At 39.5% G+C, this 25,764-nt stretch overlaps 1 protein-coding gene across 1 annotated transcript in view; it reads right to left on the bottom strand.

Moving 5' to 3' along the window:
• The window catches only part of SHB (SH2 domain containing adaptor protein B), a 333,076-nt gene that overhangs the window by 287,362 nt on the left and 19,950 nt on the right, over nucleotides 1-25,764 (bottom strand). The window contains exons 3-4 of the mRNA XM_054283663.1: nucleotides 10,449-10,664; nucleotides 4,154-4,325 (exon numbers count right to left, since the gene is read on the bottom strand). Of these exons, the coding sequence (XP_054139638.1) occupies nucleotides 4,154-4,325; nucleotides 10,449-10,664 (388 nt within the window). The remainder of the gene's footprint in view (nucleotides 1-4,153; nucleotides 4,326-10,448; nucleotides 10,665-25,764) is intronic.

Raw genomic sequence — 25,764 nt, 5'->3', positions numbered from 1 at the left:
AAACATTCCCACACATGCTGCTTAAACTACATAACTTTTTAAGGTGTGAATTGCTACCAATAGCACATGGATACCTTTAAAATCTAATATATTATGGATAAAAAGCTCCAGATGAAGTTATTACGAATTGTGGAGGCTTCTCGTTCCTGTCAGCTGAGGGGAAAACTCAGATCAGGAAACCACACAATGAGATTGGTGTACATGTTTATGTAAGAAATTCCCATTTAGAGAAACACATTATAATCTGTCTTGCAAACAGATCCATGATATACAATTTGCTCTATTTCATCCCTGGGATATATCAGTTTTAAAACTAATACACAAAATAAACAACAAAAGCAAAGAAACTGAAGATCACACATGGAGAATATGGACAGTTAACAGTGGAAAAGATTTGCTAAAATAAATCTCTGTAAAAGGAGAAGAGTGTGAAAATCTATTGAAAAGGCTCATTCTAAACAAAGCTGTGGCAATTCTGAGAGCTTTAGATAAATCTCTGGTGGATCTGTAGAGTGGATGTGAACAACACAGGTTAAAAAGGAAATTGAGTGAGAGAGGTGCGTCCTTCATTGAACTTAGCCACTGCAAACAAAGAAGCTTCTCAGTGCATGCTGCTCTGTATCAGCTTTCAAAATCTGAGACTCCAGGAGTAAGCACTTTGACCCTTCCCTAAGTTTCCAGGGCAATGTAACGTGTCTGGCCCTGTGTCAAACGTGATTCTGAGGAAGATGTCGCCCTCCCTGCAATTGCCAGGTGCACTTTGAAACATTATGTGACACTACCACGTCTGCCTAAGCAAGAATGAACACATCAGAAGTCCTGTCTGTTCTTATCAGGAACTGTTGCTTGCTTTGTGTAGAAGAGTTTCATTCCATTTGTTCTTACTCTAAGAAAGATGCTCCAACTAAAAGATAGGTGACTAAAGACCAGATAAGCCTTTTTGACAGAAATCATTCCCTTAACTGCCTCTTGCTGGTGACTCCATTGTCAAATCTGATGAATATGCTAAAAAAATAAAGTTGGTGCCCAAATTAAAAATTCATTGAGTGCTTGATTAAAACCAAAGTCTGCTTTGGAGGGAACTAAAGAGAGGTTATATTTATATAGTCAAGACAGACTAGAAAGGGAGGTCCTGACAGCTTCTTCCCTTCACAAATAAGATGGAGACACAGATACAAATTATTTCAGGCAGGCTCCTCCTCATCTCCCATTAGATATTTACTGGTGAAAGATATTTCTTAACAAGGAATTTGAAGACTAGACTGCGCTCTGAGTGTGACAGAATAATATTAATACAAGTGTGAATCAAGAAATGTATTTGGGAGAATTTAAAAACTTTTCCTGTTAGCTACAATTATCTTTATTTTCTTTTCTCCCCTAAGGGCCAATAAAACAAAAGTGAAATATTACCTTACCAAAAGAAGGGAGATACTGAACTCTGATATTCAGAGAGAAATAGAAAAAGAACACAGGGCTGGTTTGAGGAAGAAAAACCTGCTTTTAAGAGTTGAAAGTAAACAGTGGATGAGACATCTGATTCAGATGTGACGCCTGGAAGCTGTTTTGGCTACACCTGACAGTAAGCAGCAGTATCCAGAAGTGTAATTGTTTCTGAGTCATATGCCCATGTAATTGGGACACACTGATTGCTCCTGTTCCAGCTACCTAGTGTGATAAGCACAGTGCGATAATCAGCTTTAAGTTCCTGAGAGATTTGCTGTTCAACTGCATTGGGTCTGTTTGCCCTGGGTGTGCTCATTTTTTTTAAATGTCAGCATACAAGCATTTATGAAGAAAGGTCAAAAATTCAAACATCAGTGATGTGGTTCTAAAAAAGTGCAATGACAACTTGTGAAAGACATCAGCGCAAAAGTATGGAATAACCTGAATGTCTTCTAAGATATCCTGGAAAACACATGCACACAATGCAAACCTGAGAGCAAAATTCTAACATAATCACACACTTTGACCCTTAACAGGATCTCCTCCCAAGTTTATAAGTACCCTGATTGTGGTTTACAGAATGCTCTTCCTGACGTCCCTTACTTTGTCAATGGTCACGTTTTGGCCACTAAGGGGCCACAACTCCACTGAAGACAGGAGAGCAGCATCAATTATACAGTAAGTATATTAAGTTATTACAGCTTATATAATGCACAATACTACTCTATTTCTGCGTTAGAGCAAAACAGGAAACCACAAGATCTTGATTATAAGACTGGGAGGGATTCGCTTTCAATAAGACAATGGAAACAGCAGAACACACTTTTTCTTTACACTGTTATTAAGGAAATAGAACAAATTACTTTGATTCCCCTGGGTGCGTGAGCTAGTAAGTTCAGAGTTACAGATTCCTCAGTCACAAGTAACTAAAAATATTTTCTTAATATACTAACTCGTCTTGGTATTTCTGCATGTTTGGGGAATATCCTAACCTACCCATCCACTTGTCAATTTGTGTGCATCCTTTTCTTTAGCTCTTGTATTCCTTTCTGCAAAACCAGACTCCACTTTTGAAGAAAAAGAAGGAAGGGGTTGGCATGTGCTGTGGAGAGGTCTCACACTACTAAAATGAGTAATATGAATTATTATGAATATTCTATGGTAAAATGAATGCGGACTCTTTCATTTTATGATGCATCATTCTTAACTGCATTCGAGGTTTGATCCATCATGCTGAAGAAACAAAAAAACCCTCATGTCACTGACATTTGAATAGTTAAGAAAGAAAAACTAGATCTGCAGTTTTCAATTGTAACATTTAACTGCAGTTATACTAAAAGACAGAATGAAACCACAGCATATTTGTGAGTCAAACAGTAGGTAACAGACACTCTCCTTCCTGCAATTATTTTTAATGTATTTGGGACTGGGTGAGCGACTTTGGCAAGCTGGAACTACCCAACTTGTAGGACCAAACCTACAGTTAAATTTACAACCTTTTAGTTATTTACCTAACAGTATCAGTGACTGATTTCACAATAATGGTTGGTACTTCCTCTACTGGAGATAAGCATACAATCAGTGAATGGGCAGATGGTTCAAAGGCTGAGGTTGATTAGGTGGAACATGACAACATGTGGATGATATTATCTGTTTCAAACTTATGCTTCCAAATACAGCCTGAAAAATAGAATGTCAAAGGGAAAGCAATTTCTGGAACTACCTCCTCTCAAATCCTCCTACTGAGGGTTCTAAGCAAAAGGATTCTTAATCTTTTCAATACCACTAGCATTAAGGAACAAAGTATTCTCACAAAGCACATACTCACATCCATGCTAAGTTATGCCCTCCCTCTCCAGTACAAATAAATTCTGCCTCTAACCCAGAACGACAGTTTCTGGAGTGGACTGCCTTCAGGGATTCAAGACACAGCTTCTTCACTTAACTGCATGAATCCACTGGCTTCTCAGTGACCAGGAATATCAGTCTAATTTTTGTAAATTGCTCTACTTTTTTACTTTTCAGGATTTTTCTCTGTGTAGCAGGAATTCTGGCCCCTTCTCTGAGGCTGCACCTTTGATATGATACAGGACAGTGGGTCATTTCACCACATAAGCCAGTCTGTCCAAATTGTTCAAGGAAGGGCAACAATAAGGCAGGACAGAGGCCACTCTTGTGGATACCAGACAATTTACTACAGGGAATTCACCTAGAACCTGAATTAGATAGAAGTGCATCTAAATACCACTCTCAAGTTTGATAGCCCAAGGGTAGAAATAACAATCTCTTATCTGAAAGCTAAGTTTAAGTGGTTTTATCATTCTCTCCCTGGAGGAGAATCGCTGCCAGATGCAAGATATATTAGAAACATGCTCCTCTGCAGCCACAAATATATTTGTTTCACGTAGCTTTAAACAGAATTTGGTTACATGTGAGATACAACTTTTTTTCCCCTAATGCAGTATAAACAACAAGGTTGAAAATGGAATAACTGAATACTTGACAGATAAAATTCACTGTTTCTGAGTTTCCTGTTTAACACTTTTTTGCTCCCCCACAAAAATTACTTACAATTTGCAGGACTAGTAAGAGTAAATCTTTGGAGCTTTGGGGATACTGAGGAGGGAAGCTAGACAGTAGGATCTGGGTACTTACTGCTCCTGTAAGTGGGGAGGCAAAGAGCTAGAGAGCAATTACTGTGCTTACTTACATCTGCTTTTCCAGTTGAATAGTTGGATCTATTCTCTCTCCCAGGATCCCACAAAATTCTGGACTGCCATGTTTGATAGGTTTAAAGCCTCCTCCAGGTGCTCTTAATTGCCTGTGCTGGTCATTTGAGGGAGAAGGAGATGCTTGCCGTTTCCCACTTCCATTAAACTGGGCTGCAAGATACACAATAATTACCTCTCCAGGCAAGGTTAGCAAGGACCAAAAGAGTTGTAGCACTTACAGAGGTTGTCACACCCCACAGAGAATAAACATATACCCATAGATGCTTTATCTACAAAGTTATAAGTATCAGGTAAAGTGTTTCTTACTATGCAGAGTACAGTCCTAAAATTCTCTTGTTTTCCCAGTAATAAAATTCACACTCTTCTAAACCTTTTTATAATAACTACTGCTTATCTTGGCATGTGATACTTTGATCCTCCAGAGCTGATGCTGTTAAACAAGTAACAGTAATGAGCCTTAAGTCACCTGCCATAATTCCAAAGGAAATAAGTGAGAACATCAGTTTGCCTCAGGTTATGTGGTATCATCCTGACAGTGATCTGGGGGCAAATCAGGCAGCTAACATCCATATCAGAAATACTGTCAAGCAGCAAAGAATTAACAGTGCATCCACTCACATGCTGCCAGCACAAAGCTTTTGCTTTTAAAGTCTAGGAAACAGATGACAAAAGAAAGATATTCTTTCATCATTTCTCTCACTAACTACATTATTCCAAGAAGAGAAATACAACTTATTTTGCAAAGCTGTAATTTATTAGAGCAGTGCAACACCCGTAGCTAAGCACATACTAATTATGTCAGCATTCTCATTCTACACTTACAGATTCCACATAGCTACAATTAAAAAAAAAAAATACTAAAGGACAGAATGTTGACAGAAACAGTGAAAGAATCTACCCACACCATATTCCTGACTCTTATTGCCGTCTACGATTTGCTGCTTCATCAAAAATTAACATTCCCAGCTGCAAATGATTGTGTATTAAGGCCATCTAGTGAGGACCAGGCAGAGAACCTTGACTGTGTCAGGAGGTAAAAAGCACAGTGCTCACAAGCACAAACAGCACCATCAGCCCCTGTGTGAGTTTCAACAGCAATACTGGAGAAAAATGTTACAAGGAAAACTGAAGGAACTCCCTGCAACACTTTTAGGCCTCATGCACTTAAAAGTGAACTTACTATAACAAACAGCCAAGTAGGCATGTGGCTGACAGTATTAGGTGTTTTAAAGCAGACAGCTGCAATGTTCAAGTTCAAAATGATAATGCACAGAGACATGTTAGATGAGGAAAATGTTTTGGAGCTGATTTTTAAAAATTTGTTTATGCTTTTGTCATGAAGCTTAGGACACTTCCAAATCGCCCCTCTACTCAGAGAAAGTAGGCACAGTTTTTTTATTGTAAAATTTAGGCAAACGTATTCAATCACATTCCTAAGTATACATAGTGGAAATATACTGATTCTTTCTTAATATAAACTCAGATTTAACCTCATTACTGGATAATGAAAGCTGATTAGCATAACAAGGAGAAACACTGCATGTGGATACCTGCCCATGACATATACAAGCAGTATTATTATTTTAAGAAAAACACCTGGATGTAACTTGGGTACTCTCTGAAACCCAGTGAGCTTATTGTCACCTTCCAAACAAGGAACACCTTTCAGATGCCAAAAAATTCCATTCACATAACAAACTCAGTTCTGACTGTTAACAACTTGTGATTTTAACACAGAATCACAGAATGGCTTGAGCTGAAAGTGATATTAATGATTATCTAGTCGCAAAACCCTAAGAGCAAAGAGATGCCACCACAGGCAGTGATTTTGTCCACTAAACCACATTATTCAAAGCCCCATCCAACCTGGCTTTGAACAGTTCCAGGGAAGGACCATCCACAATTCACACACAGCAAACTGCTCCATTGCTTCATCATCTTTGACTAAACAGTTTCTTCCTAACATCTAATCTAAATGTCTCCTCTTTTAGTTTAAAAATGTTCCCACTTTTTTTATCTTTATATGCTTGTGTGGAAAGTCACTAACATGATGATAAGACATAGGAACTATTCTCCAAAACAGGACAAAGTCAAATTTCAGATGCTTTTGAATGTTGGGGCTTTTATCTCTGTTTGAAAAGTTCAGACATGTGTCTGAACTTCTGGCTTTTTTTTTTTTTTTTCCCCAGGAAGAAGCAGTCTTGAAGGGCTATCCAAGCAGGTTAAAGTGACAAGTGTGATACTCAGTCAGGTACCTCCCCACCCAATGCTGTAATCTGAGTTTTGGCTGCTATGAATCCTCTCTTAAGCAGAGCTAAAGTATATCCAGCCACTGCAGTTATGGAATAGACTGCAATACTTTACTTCCACACTCCTCATGTGGCCTCTCTTCCACTGCCCTGTAATTCCTGCCCTACCCCTGTGACAGTGGCATGCCAGAATTCCCTTGCTTTAGGTCACTCAGGGTCCTAGGCAGCATCTTCCATTCCACAGCAGAAGAAGCCAGAAAAAGTTTGGCATTTATAAGTCCTTCTTCCATGAGCCCATGATCAGTGCTGGAAATTGCTACCAAATGGCCCTCTTGACCATTGAGACCCTCTTTGTAAGTGAGGGTCACACATTTTGTAATGCAATACTAAGACCGGCTTTACAGACTTCACAAGGATTTCCTTTACCCAATGTTTTCTGTGCCCACACGACAGTTTGAAGAGCACAGATTTCTCACAAACTCAGTGGAAGCCAGTCTCAGTGTGACATTCTTCAATAGGTGCTCTGTACCCATGCTACCTTCTATCTATCCAGTGGGCTCTCCCTGGTGTTATCGCTTTTTCTAGCCAGACTTGTGTACCTGGAAGCTACTTTGTTCCTGTTGCTTTGCCAGCCTCAACTCTTCTGGGCAAACCAGTTTGCCCAGCTCAGCGGGAGTTCTAACAAGACCTGCTCGCTTGCCATAAAAGTCATCAAAAACACATTTTAGCTTCAGCTGAACAGCCTCCAATAAAACAACCCCAAAATTGTTTGTAAAAGAACTCCAGCTGCAGACAGTCAAAATGTGGCATTCCAGCTCTGCTACACAGAGACGTATCTTTTAGCACAGCAAAATCCATAGGCTATGTACATCTTGCTCCATCCACAATGCCAGCATGACACCAGCCTCAGCCTCATCCTTAGGAGTCAGAGCACAGACACACTGCCCTCAGTCTCAGCACACTTCATAGCTTGTGCACACTTTCATTCTGACAAATCTCAAAGTCCAGGTTGGAGACAAAAAGGTTTTAGCTATGCTTCAGCAACAAATCTTGAAATCATGGCAGAAGAACAATTTTTTTCCTTCAAAGACTTGCATGAGTAATGAGGTTCATGGTAATTCTAGTGTTGCTGGTGATTTTGTTTTGTTTCTACAGTCTATCACCTGACAAATCAAAAACATTTGCTTCATAAGACTCTGTGTCTGCAACTCTCATCACAAATGTATGTTGTTTCCTCCAGATGAATTTCACAAAATAGGAAAGTTTCAGCAGAGGATCCATCCAGGATCTCCTTCCACAGAACTGGAAGATGGTAATTGTAGGCCTGTAAATGGGACTTACCCATTGCTAGAATTTTTAATAGTTAGACCAACACTGCACTTTTCAGAAAAATCCACCTCAGCTAAGAATTGAAAAACCCCTTTCCAGATCTATACTATGGAACCACCGACTAAGTCAGAAGAGCACTTCATACATCTCAGCAGGGGATCAACACTTCTCCATCGCAAACTTTCCACCATTTCAAACTTCAGAGCTGGACCTCTTAATTCCTTATTTTAAACATTTACTACTCCTAGGACAAAGATGATTTCTAGAGACACTAGATGAAACAGCAGCTTGCAATCGGGCTTGCGGCCAATCCTTAGACATTTCTTTGTGACAAAAGAAATTCTTGTACCTAAAATAACCTTGTACCTAAAACAAATTAATCTATAATGAATGGCAGCCGTAACAAGAGAAATCCAATTATTCTCAAAAAGTGTTTACTCTTCTTATTTTAAATAACAATTCTCTATGCTGAGCCTGTAAGTAAAGCAATCATATCATAATACCATTTAATTAAACCTGTCTTTAGTCTATTAATTCGGTAAAGCAATATTTTGCTCCGTGTGCTTTCATAACTGTATAGTACTTGAAAGAATATTTACACATAAGCCAATCATAAAATCTTGTATTGGACTGACCTTGTTAATTTACAGTTACATATAAAAACTGAAAAGTAGATATAAAGAAAAAAAAAAAACAACTAAGATTCTTTATTTTAAAACAACTCAGAAAAACCCTATTTCAGAATTTACCTCATAAAGACCAAAAAAGTGGACACAAAGATGAATACAGAGGTTAAGACAAGATCCAAATTAATTAAAACTCATAGATTTCATATAATATGACCAATGCATGAAGGACAATAATTTACATATGCCCATATATGACTCTTTAGACTTAACTTTTAAAGTCCAGTCTCTGTAGCTGCTCTATTACTATTTGAAAAATTTGGGAAATGTGATGTCACTGGAGACAGATGCATACTGGTCCACAACTTACATCTCAGCATCATTAAGAAGCGAAGTTGCTGGTTTTTGAAAGAAAAATTACTTCTGGGTAGCACACAATCACTGACCTTGTGTGGGAAGTTATGTGATCAGATGAGGTTGTTTATCCAGTCATTTCTTCCCATAGGATGAAAAAAAACTGAATATGGAGACTGCAAGAGCTCCTTGAATAATTGTTTCCAATACTTGACTGTTCTTGCAGAGAAAAAACCAACTTGAGTCAGAACCTCTACTGATTCATCTTATATCTCATCTTCCCATCACACACCTGCTCATTTGTGAAGAAAATGGCTCCATCTTATAGAGGATCTCCTCACAGGCATTAGAAAGTTCCCACTATGTCCGACCCAAAGTTTTCTCTTCTCCAGGCTAAGCAAGCCCAGGTCTCTCAGCATCTCTTCACATGTGCTGTCATGTGCTCAGTTTCTTGTCATTTTGTTGGCTCTATGCTAACAAAAATGTTTATCAACATCCCTCTTATATCAGAATTCTACCACAGCATTATGCATAGCTCAAGAAATATGAAGTAAAGAGGAACAGTCACTTTGCTTCATCCACTAGCTTGCTCCTATTCGCACAGGCTAGCATGCTACTAGCCTTCATCATGGTGAGGAGTATTGCTAGCCACATTTAGTCCACTCCCCCTAGGACTGTTTAAGCCCCTTCTAGCAAAGCTGTAGCCCAGCAAGTCAACCACATCTAGGTCCATATCATGGCAGGGGCTTAGTTTGCTCCAGATGCAAGTCTTTAGGCCTGTTCTCATTAGGTTTTGTAAGCTTGTTGTCAGTCCATTTCTCCAGCCTGTTCAAGTCCCTCAGAATGGCAGCTTTGTATGTACCCTCCCCTCCCTTGGCTGTTATTCCAAGCTTGATAAGGGGCATTTCCTCTCCTTCTGCTCTTGGTTACTAATAACTATGCTAAACAGGAAGGGTTTCAGAACATATCCTTGGAGGAATCACACTTGTAACCAGATTCCAGGAAGAGTATGAATCACTAACACTACCCTTTGAGGTCAATGACTCTGAAAGGGTTTGCAGATCTACTAGTCCATCCATCTGGGCTACAACATTCGAAACACAGCTGATGCCACAGCACAACATCCTAAAAGCTAAAGTCTACACAGATGAGACCTACTTCTCTCTTTCCATTAAGAGATCTAGTAGTTTTAACACAGAAAGCAAACAGGTTTGTCAAGCAGGATTTACCTAGGATAAATGCACACTGACTACCCAGTAATCATTGCTCTCAGGCTTCTTCCATGTTTGGTCCTGGAGCCACTCCTCTTTTCTTCCTGCCTCACCCCCAACACTTCATCACACTGTCCCTTTGAGAATAGCTCCACAATTTCAGGACCCTGCAAAGCAACTTCCTCACCACAGAGACACTCAACAATTAACTCTATCTACATCACATCCATTAAAATGAAAGAAGGGAGAAGGAGCAGGGGAATCAGAACTTTTACGAAATAAGTTGCTAAGATGATTGACAACAGGTTGGCTGAAATACCAAACAAAAAGTGCAGTTTCGTATTTCTGCAGTAGGTAAAGATTTAGATGACCCACATTCACTTTACAGACATTTCTTCACACACACATACACAAAAGAGCATAACTATTTGATTTACCCCAAAGGCAAGTGTATATAGTACAATTGTGAGAGGGAATTTTGAGGCTGGGATCTAGGAATCCTACCTGCCAAAGCTGGGATGCTGACTTTGTTCCACTCCCACGGCTGATCATACTCATCTGCAGGCCTGTCATCATCCTGTGGCAATTTGCTTTCTCGTAAACGGCGACTCACCACACTTTCTGAATCAGATTCCACACCACTGCCTTCTGGTTCATAGGGTGTGTCATAGAGCTGCATGTTTTTCTGATGGGACTTCATGCCTTCCTGCTGTTGAAACTCTGTTGGCAAGGAGGAAAATTGCATCAGAATCACTACTAACCATGTCTTATCATTACAGTCTATAATTTTAGAGCATTCAACTTCCACCCATTTCTTAATAGCCACATAATTATAGAGATGACAAGCTTGGACAAGACTTCTAAATTCTACCTCTACACTGGTAGCTGGCTGGAAGCAAAAGTTTGCTCCAGTTAACCACCACAGCTTCAAGCCTCCACCAACATTTCCCAGCTTGTGCAGAGCCAGATTGCAGGAAGCACACAATCCCTGTCAGCTGCTAAAAAGCACACTCACAAGCAACTGTACATAAATTCCCAAGAACACTGAAATTTGTGTATATTAGCTCTTCAGGAAGAGATGGTTCCGAAGTGAAATTTGAAGACACAAAGAACAGGAAAAAAATAAATCCCACAGTACTATTGTATATGCTGATAAAAAACAAGTTGTCTGCCTTTACACCTACAGAATATCAGCAAAAAATGAACTAGAACCAGAGTAAGAACTAAAAGAAAAGCATTAGAGCTCATCTCACATCAAAGCAGTCGTAACAGCAGCTCTCAGCTGCCTGAACAGCTGTCAGAACCAAACCGTTTTGGGCAAAATCAGAAGCAGCAGTAAGGAGGAACAGGCACAAGAGGCAGCTCAGGAGATCCAAGTGATACATTGTGGGTACCTTCTTCCCCTCATGTGAGGTGCAGCCCCAGGACAGATTACCAGATAGGTCATGGGAAGTGTCTTCATTCTTTTGAGTTTACAGAGCCTTGGTTAGGCAAAGCCACAGTCCCTGCATCTACTCATACAAAACTGGGTGGAGTGAATGAACCAGGTGCCTGTGCTACCATTCAAACAGACCCAGGAAGGCTGGAAAATGGCACACTAACAGGCTAGAAAGTTGCTCACCAGAGAAGGACTTTGGGGTCCTGAAAGGCAGTAAGTTAACACAAGCCAGCAATCCACCCTTACGGGAATGAGGGACAAGCCAACTTGGGGTGCATCAGGAGTGCTGAATGCAGATCAAGAGATGGGAATTTTCCCCTCTACTCAGCATTGAAGAGGCCACATCTGGACTGCTGGGTCCAGTTCTCATCTGCCCAGCACAAAAAAACCCACAGAATACTGCAGGAAGTTTCAGCAAAGGCCATGAAGCTCAGTAATGGGACTGAACCACTTTTCATATGAGGAGAGACTGAAAGAGTTGAGACAGGCTAGCTGGGAGAAAACAAGTTTTAGTGGGGACATTATCAATGCATATAAACACCTGACGGAAGACAGAGAAGATGGAGAAAGACTTTTATTGACAGTGCCCAGTGACAGGCCAAGATATAACAGGCACAAGTCAAAAAATATGGAATTCCATCTGAACACAAGAAAACACATTTTGACTGTGATAATGGTCAAACAAAGAAATAGGTTGCCTGGAGAGCCTATGAAGTATCCATCTTTGGAGATATTCAAGATCTGACTGGACATAGTTATGGGCAATCTATTCTAGCTGAATCTGCTTGAACAGGATTTCTTTTATTATGTAATATCAACAGGTCCCTTCCAACTTCAGATGTTGTGTGATTATACTGATCACTGCAACAACAAAATAAGAACACCAATAATATAGCAAATTGCAAAGTTATGAAAAGACTCAGAGAACTTTTTAAGCTACAAATGAAGGAAAGATCTAGAGCAGTTCTCTGTTAAAACAACAAAAGTCATAAATCAAGTAATATATCAACAACAAGAAGAACAAGAATATTATAATTAAGTAACTTCTCCAAACCCCTTCAAAGCACAGTGAAAAGTCTGCAAAATGACAGTGCCCTTATTCCTTGAAAAAAAATAATTTCATTCATGCATTAAAAATATGGTAATTTTGAAGAAATATACACCAAAATTGATGCTACAAGCAAGACACATCCTCTTCACTTCTATTTATGAACAACCACATCAAGAAAAAATGCTGCATTGAGAAAAAAAACTGTAATAGAATACACTGCTCTCTTCAATACTTTGGTTCAGAAAGAGAAACATTTTGGTTTTTTCAGAAGTCAGAAAACTGGTATGTATCTTTTTGTCTTTCACACTGTGGACCCAGTCAATGCTGCACCAAGAAATGTGCATTTCTGAGGAACAGAAGCTGAATCAGTTGAAAGTGCCAAACACAAATTTGTGTGCCAAATACAGCTATGCAATTGGCTCTTTGTGTGTGAGCATATTTCAATACAAGAACTCTTGCCTGACATTTTTCTTTTATCCAGAAAATCAAAGCATCAGGCGATACACAAAAGTTTACCAGTAAATAGAAGGTGGTTCATGTTCAGGAACCATAATTAGAAAAATTATGAATATTTGATTCTAAAACAGAAGTCTTTCTAGGAAAAGCTACAACCTAGATGGAGGAAAATGCAGGGCCAGGAACTGGACTTAATAATGATCCTTGTGGATCCCTTCCAGCTCACCATAGTCTGCGATTCTGTGATATATAAAAACATATGCATGCATGCACACACACTTCTACACACAAATCTCCAATCTCTTTTGTAAAGCTTTGTATAAATATGCTTGAAAATTCACCTTTGAGAGTATTTGTAAATAAAAGTAATTTTACTGAAAGCTAAATCAGAAAAAGTTCCTTTCAATAAACGACAGAACAGCTGAATCTGTACCATAAGCAGTGTTAGCATTATACACACAGATAGCTCAGTGCAAACTTGATTTTCAAGAATCGAATAATAGAAGACAACAGCACATTTGTGATGAAGCCTTCCTCATGGTAATTTTACAGCCTCTAACAGTGACAGCTCTAAGGGCTAAAGTCTTTGGAAAGATTAGGAAATAAAAAACTTTGTTAATTTAACTTTTTGTTTAGAAATTCACTTTTATGAACTATATAATAAGAATTCTTATTGCTGATTAAAAGTACATTTGTATACAACTCAGCATTAAGTTACTAGCTATCAGAAGAAGTAACAATTCAAGTTTTGAAAGCAATAATTTTGCTAGCAGTCTGGAAGACTCCCACAGACAATTCTTGTTCTCACAGATCAGCAGTTATTACAGAATCAGGCTCCAGAAGTTTGGGCTCCTGCGTAAAACTAAGAACTTGACTAGGAGAGGTACCAAAACAGAAACAACACTATGAGATACAAGACTCAACCTGACATTGTTCTTCCCACTTGGTGAACAATTCTGATACTCACATACAGAACAGAGCTCCACAGGACATGAAGCCATATCAGCCACACCAAACACTTTAATAGCCCTAAAAAACTGAACAGGATTACACATAGATGCACTATATTTCTGAAAATAGTTTGAAGAGAATTAGGGGATATATCATTAAGGGCAGAGAACAGCTATGAAGCCAATGAAGTAGTGTTTTCAACATTTCTTTACTTCTTTACCAAACCAAACAGGTGAACTTCTACAGCTTGCCTTCCAAAAGGTCGCAATAGACTAAAAAACATATAATGGCCAGATGCCAATGCCTATTTCCTTCATCTCAAACTCAAGCATGCCGTAACAAGAGGTCAAACAATGTAGTTGCACTGTTAAAAAAAGTTCTGATAATATAAAAGCCCATTTTCCCAAGTAAAGCACATCTGTAAATGTCACCAGGCAGTATAAAACTCAATGCCATTTACAGCCCATTTTTAACATATCTTTTGATGAAACACTAGACAAGCAAAATGCAGGAGTCTTACTGCCACAATCATGTAAGGAATGTTAGTTACAGAGATGTTCCCTGAAGTTAAGGGCTTGCAAGAGTTTTTGTTCTCCTGTGTGGTGAAAGACAATGACTCTGTCCAGGTTGGGGTTCCTGCATCACAGTAACAGCACATCTTGCTCGTCTACATCTAATATGCAGGAAGAGTCTAAACCTGCAGGAGACAAAATCCCTGCTTTATATCAATTGCCTGATTTTTTTCAACCCCTGCTATTCTATTGGGAAAACTTTTAAGCAAATTGCATGCAACCAATCACAGCATCAGCGGTAAGACAGACACAGGTGGTTCTTTATCAGTCTGACAGCCATCTGTAATTTACTGAAAACCGGGGAAAACTATAGTGGAATCGGATATAGTTACATTAACTTACAGATTGATCAACAGCAGCACAATATATCTGTTTTTACTTGCCAGTATGTCAGATTTCAAAGTGCACGGGCTCACACATATCAGGTGCAAAAGTGATAAACCAGACCCATGTCCGTCTCAGCTACTGCTTTCAAGACTAATGCCAAATTAAAATGACAGTCCTTCCAGTTCCTTAGCTGCTTTCTCTAGCCAAAAGCCCTGTCCTAGTGAGACAAATCCGACTATGAAGGTCTCATGCTGGAAACAGTACAAAGATGCAAGCTCAACTTTTGAAAAGCTACCACTGAAATTGACTTTCAAGAAAAGTACAAGGGTTATCAAAGCCCTTTGTATCTGACAAGCCTAAGAGCAATACTCAGGACAGAGAACAGAATTCTATTGAAGGGATTTTATAGAGGACATTTAGCTGCACTCAACTCCATTCAGCAGTACAGAACTCACAGAGTTTATCTGGCCAAATTCTTGAATAAATCTTCATCCTACTTCAGAAAGCATGAAACAAAATACTTGGAAATACTCCTAACTCCAACAAGCAGCTGTTGCTAGAAGCCCTTTAATGTAAGTATAATGATTTTCAAGGTCATTTTGGCATGCAGTCCTGCAAATACATAGTTATTTGCAGGAAGCCCAGTAGATTCATCTATTTAATCTATTCATCTATTTAATGCACATTAACATGTAAACACTATGCTAGAATAAGGCTGTACAGAGGACAGCTGTCAAGCTGTCAGCTTGAAGAATTTCTACCCTCCTACCTTTGGATTTAGACTACAGATGGTTGCTTTTTTCTGCTCTCTTTCCAGAAGTCAGCATTTAAACAACTGCAATCCCACTGACCTGGATTTAGTTTCCCACTAACCAAATAAAAACACAACCTGCTATTAACTACGAGCAAAACTGTAACCAGCCTGCAGTGAATACCATATACTGTGCTACTACTCTGCTCTACACAGAGAGACCAAAGATTTATCATCAGAAAGATACAGGTATTTAATTAAAGCAAGCAAGCAAGCAACTATAGCCTTAACAGAGTCAACTTCTTGCATCTTTTCCTCCTAGATATACAAAATTCCCTATAGGGAGAGGGAGTGTTTCTGCAATGACAGAACAGGCTAACCTGTCTTTAACTAGGATAGTCAAAGCAGAATTATGAACAGCAGAACTTGTAGAATGTGGATTCAAACACTTTATATTCAAAAGCCCTAAAAGGGCAGTCCACAAAGTGTTTGGAGAACTTGCTGTAAGCATACTTGCTTTTTGTGGATAAGTCTGGGGAAAAAAAAACCCCCATATTTAAAAAAAAAAAAGCACGTGAGAACATAACTCAGGAACAAGACCTGTTTGAGGACAACAGCCAATTGCATTTCTTGTATTCTCACCTACCACTGAAAACCAGAAATAATCAGTGGAAGCAGAAAGAAACTTGAAAATGCTCAGGTTCACATTGAGAGGTATTGCTGAGCATCTGATGCATTTCCCCCCCGACATTATCCTGACAGCCCGGCAATCTCTAGCAGGTAAAGGTCACATAAGGGCCAGATCTGATCACAGACAACAAAGACCCATCTGCAGGAGTGCTTGCTATCAAGGCGTAAGTTTTTCTGAAATGCTCAAACCTCTGCTTTACACATGTTCTGCTCTTAAGGCCTCTAATGGAAAATCACTGAACTGGCAAGTAATCACATTGAAGGGCAGTGAGCTGTTTGCTCCAGGTGTATGGGCAGGCAACAATCAACCACTAACTTGCCAGTTCGCCGCAGGCATAAGACAGATTAATGCAAAGATCACCCTGATATGAACATTTGCTTCCATTGAATTAATTCCCAGATAAACAGGTCAAAATACTCAGCCAATTGCTTACTTATCCAAGCCTCGCCATTACCGCTTCTTTTCAAATCCATTTTGGAAAGACAGTATGAAAATATTTTAGGACTTGTGATGCAGAATTCTCATTTTATTACTACAAAGCCTATTCATTAGAGAAGCTAAGTTTTACCTCTGTTCAAATTTTACCCTCAGGTCACCAGAAATCAAACTGCTTTTCCCTCTGCTTCCAGATCCAGCTGGATGCCTCCAACTGCTGGGATACAAGGGAGCACCAATTATATTCCAGTGGCAGGGGGAGTGTTTTGCTTTGAGACTGCAGCAACTGCCATCCAATGGTAATTATTCCAGATTTTGCTACAGGAAAAGCTGGATATGAGAAGATCTTCCTTCCCTCATCTTTTCTTCCAAACAGAAGCCAAATGACTCAGAAGTGAGCCACTTTCCAGGAATGAACAGACATTTGTTCCCCTGTTCCTTGTGAGGGCTTGGCATAACCACATGATGTGAAAACCAACATCTTCACAATGCCTGCATCACACCGGAAATACTACTGAAGTCCAAGTATGACTCATTACCCCAGGAAAAAGCATTCAAAGCAACATTACATTCCACCAATCCTGATAAAGAAAAGTTGTTAGGCTAGTCAGAGCAGGGGCAGGCAGGGAGAAGACCGTTTATGATAAGTATCAATAAACCAGCAAAAAACCCCCATTAAAATTTTCCACAGAAGGTATGTACTGAATTGAAACAAGCAACCACTACCCTGCCCAAGAGGACAGGAAGTACACATTTGTCTTTGTGGGTGGGAAGGGTGAGGAAGAGGAGGGGTGAATGTTGGTGGAGTCAAAGGATGCTGATTAAAAAAACAAAACACATGGGAAGAACACCTAAATCCTGGTGGTCTGGAAGGACAGCCATACTGTTTCTAAAGGACATGAAAACTATCTTTGGAGATGTATTTATCTTTTGGCAGAGGCAAAGAAATAAAAAGATTAAGTTTCCCCAGTTCCCTGAAGGCAGAAATTTATTCTATACAGCCTTCCACCTCAACACCATATTTTCTGATAAATAAGCAGTGTTTAACTGTCAGTTTTAAATTCTTGATTTCTGCAGACTTTGCCTCTTTGGAGGTGCTTTCATGCTGCTGACCTACTTGCACATTTTTCAGTAAGACAGAAGAGAAGTAGGGATGCCCTTTTTATTTAGATAAGGAGACAAAGAATCCAAAAAACTCTGCAACTCTGTACATTTACTGCTGCTTGACCAGGAGCCAACTCCAGATACTGCTACAGACAGTTACATCACAGTGCAATGTTCGTGGTTTGTTTGTAGCTTTTCTTGACCTGCCTGGAGTACTGATCTTTGGGATTCAAGAATCATTGCTTCATGGTCTAAACAGAGCAATCCAAGTGGCAACAGTGCAAACCAAAAAATTCAAGATCCCCATTCCATACTCTAAAACTTCTAAGCTGTGTAAAAGACGATTCATTTCTTGAGGTAAGAGGGAACAGAAGCCCTCTGCAAAACTGAACGCTGTGCTGGAATTTCCATGTACGCCAGTTAGTACAAGAGTTCTCATCAGCCCAGGACACAAACTACAGTGTCCCAAAATATTTGTTTTAAGATTAGCACAAACAGAATAAATTCTCCTTGAAAGCCGTCCTAACACCAACATCTAAATGAGTATTTTAAACAAGCTAAAGCTGTCCCATGTCAGGACAGAGGAGTTTATAGTGACAATGACTGTTTCCTGCAGTTAGATCAGTCCTGCTGCTCATGACTGCTACCGATGCCCCTCTATGCCCTTGCCAGTGCTCTTCAGAAAGAAAAAATCTCACCTTCACAGGAATTACCTTGAGAGAGGGCAGGAGTGGAAGAAGAAAGCATTCATAATTTAAATGCTCTTCAAGACTCACACAGAAGGAAGATATTTTCTTGCATCATGTCTGCCTGTGAGAGTCTCTGTTTGCTGAAAGCTTAGTCAAAAGAATCAAATTATCAAATGAGATCAAAATTATTTTTAATGAGTATAAATATATATATATTTATATATTCAGGATGATATTGCAAGGAGTGACCAGATGGGAGCAAAAGGGATTTTATATGACCAAGACAAAATAGAGAACTGTTTCCTGAGAGCTGGAGGTTTAATTCTATGAGAATTATGCAGAAAGGAGTTATCTTTTCTGCACGTTACTGGCTTTGAGCACAGCCTCCTAGGGATATGGGAGAGGGCAGAGAAGGATAAGTAGATAGAGGCCTCCCTCCAGACTTCCTCCCTTTGATACAAATAGTGGGAAAAGTTCCCTACAACTTACATGGTACAGTAAGGCAGTAGATTTTTATAGCCAGAAGAAATGCCATATCTGATTTAACAAACTCAGATGAGATGTATTCTCAGCCAGATGAGACATGTTACTTTCTTTCAGGCACCTGCTAGCATTTGCCATAGAAGCAAGGAGAAGAATTGCTACTTAATAATTCCTACAACAGATTTATTCCATAGACCTGGTGGCCACATCATCAAGAGGAGCACAGAAACGTGAATTGTGCAATGTTTTCATCCAGTGAATGTGAATGATTGCATCACCATGATTAAAAAAGAATCAACCAACCAACCAAAAAAACCTCAAAACCCCCCAACTGCCAGCTGAAAAGATAGCCTGAAACTTTCCTGGTAACTAATGTCCATTATTTTATCTTTATTAGTAATTTTTAAAAAGAAAAATGCTAAGAAAACAAAGAGAAGTCAAAGCATTGGAAGCAGTATCTGACGCATTTGTAAGAGCTCTTTCCCCAACCAGCATTCCAGGAAGAGCAGGCACTATCAGTACTGTTTCCTCCTTTGGCAGGACTTAAAAGCCACACAGCATCTGCATGCTAAACCATCTGGTTTTTCTCCTGTTCACTGCAAGGAACAGCCACAGTGATTATTTGCCACAGTGATCATTTGCAATTTTCCAACTGGCAAACTGCAAGCAGCAGAGATCAGCCACTGTGGTTATTTGCAATTTTCCCCACTTTTACACACTTTCCCCAAGGGAAGTATTGTCCTAGTTGGAATCTTTCTGTTCTGTCATTCAAACTGAGTTATGGGGATAATCTAGCAACTGTATTCAACACCTAATGAAGATGAATCACCACCTCTTGGACATACAAGCTTCCAAATATAACTCCAACTGTGTAACTCCAATGTTAATTTAAAATCTAGCACAGTTCTGCACATGCATGCCATAAGGATCATTAATGTAGAAATAAAAAATGGTTTGCATTTGCTGTTCAGCCCTGGAGAAAAAATGGTTTAGTTTAGAATTCTACCTTCACATGATTTGATGAAGAAAGCTGCTCAGTTGTCATTACATGCAACCATTGATTTTATTTATCACAATCCAAGGCCTTGAATGCATTAAATGACAGCTGACAGCACAGAAAAAGTGACAGGGATATGAACACTGAAATTACTGGGAAAATTCATCCTCTTTGGCCTATTATGTCAAGTAGGTCAGCAAGAGATTGATGGAAGGAGAAACTTGTATCTAGCATTTGGAGGTTTCAAATACTCTGTGCTGAGCTGTGCAGCTGCTAATATTCAGTACCTTGCCTGTATTTCCAGATTTATCTGTAATTATTATACTAGTCAGGTAAACCCGGATTGGATGTCCATTCCTAGTTAGAAGCCCACCTGCAGAGTAATCTGTCATTTACACAGTGTTGGGTTTTCCTCTTGGACAAGACTTATACAACAGTACAGAACATGCAGCAGTGTTTGCATGTATACAGTCTATCACATCATCACTCAAGAGTATTTGTGCTTACACTGATACATAACAGCAAATAAATCTGGTTAGCATTCAGCACAGAATCGTTAAGAACAGGTGCTTTAAGAAAGCAAATAACAGTCATGTGCAAACATCATAAATCAGTACTTTTTTCACTTCTTGCAATGGAAGTATCACAAATCTGGAAGAGCAATATTTAATATTTTCCAATTAGATCAAGGGAGAAAAAGTCAGGTTATAAAAATTCATTGCAATCCTGATCCTGATGCAACTGAGTCAACACTTTCTGGCAAATTTTCCAGTTACACTCTTACTTTTCAATATGCATCTCTAAACCATCAAACAGTGAACATGGAAACATTTACCATGCACAAAACGACACCCATGGAAACAACTGTGGAAGGCTTTATTTTCTGCTGGTTTTTTTATCTCTTTTAAGAGATGGATACAAAAAGATCCTTTAAGAATAGTTAAGAGAGGCTGTCTTTTGTTATGCTCTATTATTCTACCATGATGCCAGGATCTCAGTGATGGTGCATGTCACAGTCAAAGGAAGGAGCTATAGTATGTCCTACTCTACAAAAATATAATGCAAAAGCAAAAGTATATATGAAAGACATCACCTTTTTTTAAACTTCTTCTCACTCTTCCCCTTCTATTTCAACTGAGGCAGCAGCACAGACACCTTCACGGCAATCTCAAGCTGCATTAGAGTCATAACTGCTGCTGCACGACTTGCCTAGAAAAAGCTTGTACTTTTGTGTCTTGCAGCCCATCCCAGACAAGCACAACTGTTGTTCAACTGAAGAACCAGAACTGCAGAAAACCCACTGCTTCATCAGTGAATTTTCAAAATATCCACAGAAAATGAATGCAGAAAGCAAGCTGAGTTCCTTCAGGCAAACCTAATTTCCCCCAGGTTTACCTGTGTTGCTCTTAATTGTTAGTGTAACCTGCTATAGCATCAGTTTTGCATGCTTACATCCTGCTTCATAAAACCAAGATGTATATGGACTCTCCCAAGACACCTACACATGAAACTGAACAATGAATAGCCTTGTTCAAACCCAGATGAAGACTGAATATTTCCATCTTCTATTTGTACAGTGGTGGTATTCAACAAATTTAATCACAGTAGCACAACACAGTCCATCACAAGCAGAAACACACTGAAGGCGTCCTAGGTCTTTACCTGAGTAAGGAAAACAAAGATTAATGGACATTTCAGCACACCAACACACACCAAAACCAGATGAAGCTTACCTGACCTCAGCCAGAAGGAACAGGCTGCTCCTGCAGACAACTGCCTCTAATAATTTTAGCAGCCAGAATGATAATGAACAGCTGGGTTTGCATAGATTTTTGAGCTCCTGCAAAGGAGCATTTTCAACCAGAGTTCTTCATAGCCAGAAATCAGAGAAAGAGAGAAGCTGTACGTTTTTGCCACCCAACATAAAATGCAAAGAGCACAAAAACTGTTTCTCACCACTTCTCACTGAAGTTTTGTTTTATGACACTGTTGTGAAGCCACATTAAACTGTTGGTAAACTGATGTGGCAAGATGTACAGTCTCTGTGGCAAAAGTAGACACAGAACTGGCTGAATCTTCAAGTGTCATTTACTTCCAAGGATATGAAAGCACTCATCTGGTTTGGGTTTCCTAACTGAAAAAGGCATACTGGCTACTACATTACAAAACCCAAAGTGATGTGAGTAAGTGAGAATATAACAAGAAAGAGTATGATTGAGAAAGTTCTTCTGAGAAAAAACTCTCACTAGTTTGTGGGGGGAGGGGTGGAAGGACCCCCAAGCAGAACCTTTGAGTTGAGCACAGCTAGCTGGGGAAATGGTAGAAATTCCTTCTGGCTTGATGGCATGCATAAAGTCCAGTAGTTGCCTTTAAAATACAACAAATCAGGGTTAGGCTAGAAATATCTATTCCCAGAGTTGTCATCCTGACACTAGCTTGTTTATTAACATGCTGCTCTTAAACATTTTCACATTTCCTTTGGCTAAAAGCCTCTTTGCAAAAGAATAAAAGAGAAATGGAAAAAAAAGCATAATTGAAGATACATACAAGAGTGACAAGGCATTTTTGTATCACTTTTTGTCCCTAGTGCATGTCCCATTTTTTATTTTAATATCGCTATTACATCTCCATATAACAAATCCCTGTAAAACTCATCAGCAACAGTCTACATCTACCATACAATGCTGATTATTCATGTAACAAATTCTCCACATTCTGCTTTTGAGCCATGTTGCAAGAAGCAATAGAGCTGGCATCAGCTTGAGAAGATTGAGGGCTGATATGCTGGCAAGATGTACCTCTGATGTCCCCCTATCTAATAAAATAACACTCCTCCCAGTCAGACCAAAAATGAGTTTACTGTTCCTTTGCTGTGGGCACAATGGCATCAGTCATCTTATGCTTCCATCATAACCTCCACCTGGAAAGCACCCACAATTCCTGCCAACAGAGTCCAGAAGTGCACATACAGGCTGAGTGCAGGCTGGAAACCCATCTGTTCAGCCTCTGCTCCTTCCCCCCCACAAACTGATAGTGAACAGCTGTCAAGAATCAGACTTCCTTGCTTCAACAGCATGCTTTCAGCATGGAGTCTGCCCATCTAGGGTTACCTCCACAAAACCAGAGTATTTGTGCATAAGCCCCTGCTCAAGCTACATCTCAGCAGACTGTTTCCTTGTGCCTCACAGTCACCTGTCTGGTCTTCCCAGAGGTAAAGTTTAAAAGGATCAGTATTGGGAAGATATGTCATGGTATGAAGCTGGAAATCAAGTGAGACTAAACAAACATGGGTTCCAGCAATCTAGTCTGGATATGCTAACTCTCACAGCCACTTCTCACTTTCACAAATCAGTTGCAGGATCCTAAAATAAGCTCGGTTAAACAAAATCTCAGGAAGTGGAAGCAATCTTATTCAATGTCCAACTCAAAGCAGGTTTTAGCTATGGAGTCAGACAAGGTTACTCACATTCTGGTTTCTCAGTCCAGTCCTGAAAAATTCTGAAGACAGAGACTACAAAATCTCACTAGGCAACCTTCTCCACAATCTGACTGTCCTCATAGTGAGATTTTTTTTTCCCCTCTGTATTCAATGAACCTGTTATTTCAGTTTCTGTTCACTGCCTCTAAGCCTTTCCAGGCATGGAAAGAACAGATGGAACACTATTAAATCAGAAGGAATCACAGTCTACAGAGGTCTGATTACAAGGGAAAATGCAGAACAGTTTCATTTTTTATTTACTTTATCCAATTTAAGGGTTTATACAACTCACACCAATCTCTACAGGGCAGGCAGAGGATCCCTTCATGGCAATATACTTTCACATTCAGGCACGTTCTACCTAAGAGAATCCTTTGTACCAAGATCAAATCGATGACCAGAGAAGTGAGACACCTCCAAATTCAACATACGTGGTACTAGAGGGTAAGAGCTGGGGACAGGAGGGTAGAGGGGAGATGGTAGGGAGATATAAAGGATTTGAACAGGTCAGCAGGACACAAAATGAAAAAACAGTAGCTCTTTCACCTTTGTAACCAAAAGAATACCAATATTCCAATTGACTGAATTCTTTTCACTCTAGGGTCACAGTTCTCTTTTTCATATTTCCAAGACACAACTGCTGGAGTGCTACAATTAAAGACCCTCTAGGACCACAGAGACCTCAGTGCTACTCAAACTGCTGCCAGAAGCATTGCTGTCTTGAAAGGACAGGCAATTCACATTCTATATTAAAAGTATCATTGTTCTTAAGAAGAACCGTCCAAAATCGTGAAACTTATCTGGGGATGAGAAGGATGGAGTAGAAGGAAGCCCTGTGGTAACTGGCAGGTGAAAACAGACATAGAATCAAAGCAGCATATTAAGAAACACAAACCTAACTCCCTATGCCACAGGCAACGCTGTATGCAAAGCACAGGTAGGCACCAAGGAAAAAACACCTGCATACATTACACACGTTGCTTATATTAGGAAAGCAGATAGATTTTGTCAAACTAACCATCTTCATCAAAAGTGTCTTGAAACGACTCCTTCTTTGCCAACACCAGTCCTCCAGATTGCAGGCAAAGGTTAAATAGCACCTTGACCTCACTGGTCTCTTTTTCCCAAACATCCATTCCTTCATTTTGCTTTTTATGCAAGTACATGTTCATCAGACAGTGAGCAAGGAAATTGAATAAATGAAGTTACAGTCCTTCAACATGCATCCTCAGATAGTCTACTATAATTCTGATGTATGTTTCCAACATTCTGGACATCTTGTTTCCATTATTTTGGGCATAAACTTTTGTCTTAATGAGAACAAGAGTCAAGAAACTGTGAAAAACTCAATTTTTATTCAGTCTTGTGATTCAAGTTTCACATTTAGTCCATTTCCAAACTATATCGAATCAAAAGCGCAAGGTGAAGGTGTAGAAACACAAACAAAACCAACAAACAAAACCAACATTAAATTAAGCTTGTAGCATTAAACATTAGAGAGAACGCCTTAAATCTTTCTAGGGGAAGAAGCATCTTTAAATATAAAGAAATTGTATTAATTTTATGCACAGCTGGTTTCCAGCCCAGTGATGCACCGCTCTGCAGCAACGACTGCAAATCACAGTCTCTTACTACATGAGAAACTAGGCTCTCCCCTTTCTGGCTTTATCTTCTCACAGTCACTGATGGGGTACAAGTGCTCATGAAGACAGGAAGAGAAGTACTGATGATCTTGGCAACTGGACATGCTTCTAAACTGGTAGAGTTTCACAGCACGTGTGAGATCTGCTGCTTTGCTCAGAGAACACAAGGACTTGTGTTGAAGCAGGCCCAGCACTATTTCAAACATCACTCAATTCATGCACTTTAGACCTAATGCCAAGGAAGATGTTCTCTTCTGTAATTGTTCTTAGACAATTTCTTTCCTTTAAATCATTGCCCAATAGAATGTCTGTCCAAATTCCAAATTAAGTAAGAAACAATTTGAAATAGATGCTGAAGCCCAGGAGGTTTCTAATTAAAATTGCATCTAGCATACTTTAAAGAAGAAGCACAGCTGTTCAGAGCATATGTCCTCACTTCTCATGAGCCGCAGGGAGTTCTGCACTACAGGATGGCAGCAGGTGACAGTAACACTAGCACTATGCTCCAAATGATGGGGAATGCTCAGAACATATCAGACATCCCTCCTTTGTCACTTCCAGGAAGAGCTCTCCAAGATTTCCAGTGCTGCTCTAAAGGAAACTCCCAACACCAAATAAAATCTTCTTATCAATCACAAACTTATTTTTGTGTGCTACTGATCTTTGATCTTCAAATCCTACCTAGTGGCTCTCCACATTGCAAATGTTGAGATGAGAGCACATGCATTAAATTTCAAGAGTGAATTGTTACCTT

The sequence above is a fragment of the Melozone crissalis genome, unplaced genomic scaffold (genome assembly GCF_028551555.1).
Source record: "Melozone crissalis strain CALT ecotype California unplaced genomic scaffold, PUWL_Pcris_2 ptg000005l_1, whole genome shotgun sequence".
NCBI lineage: Eukaryota > Metazoa > Chordata > Aves > Passeriformes > Passerellidae > Melozone > Melozone crissalis.
The sequence above is the reverse complement of the archived record's forward strand: the minus strand, read 5'-3'. Positions and strand labels throughout refer to the sequence as shown.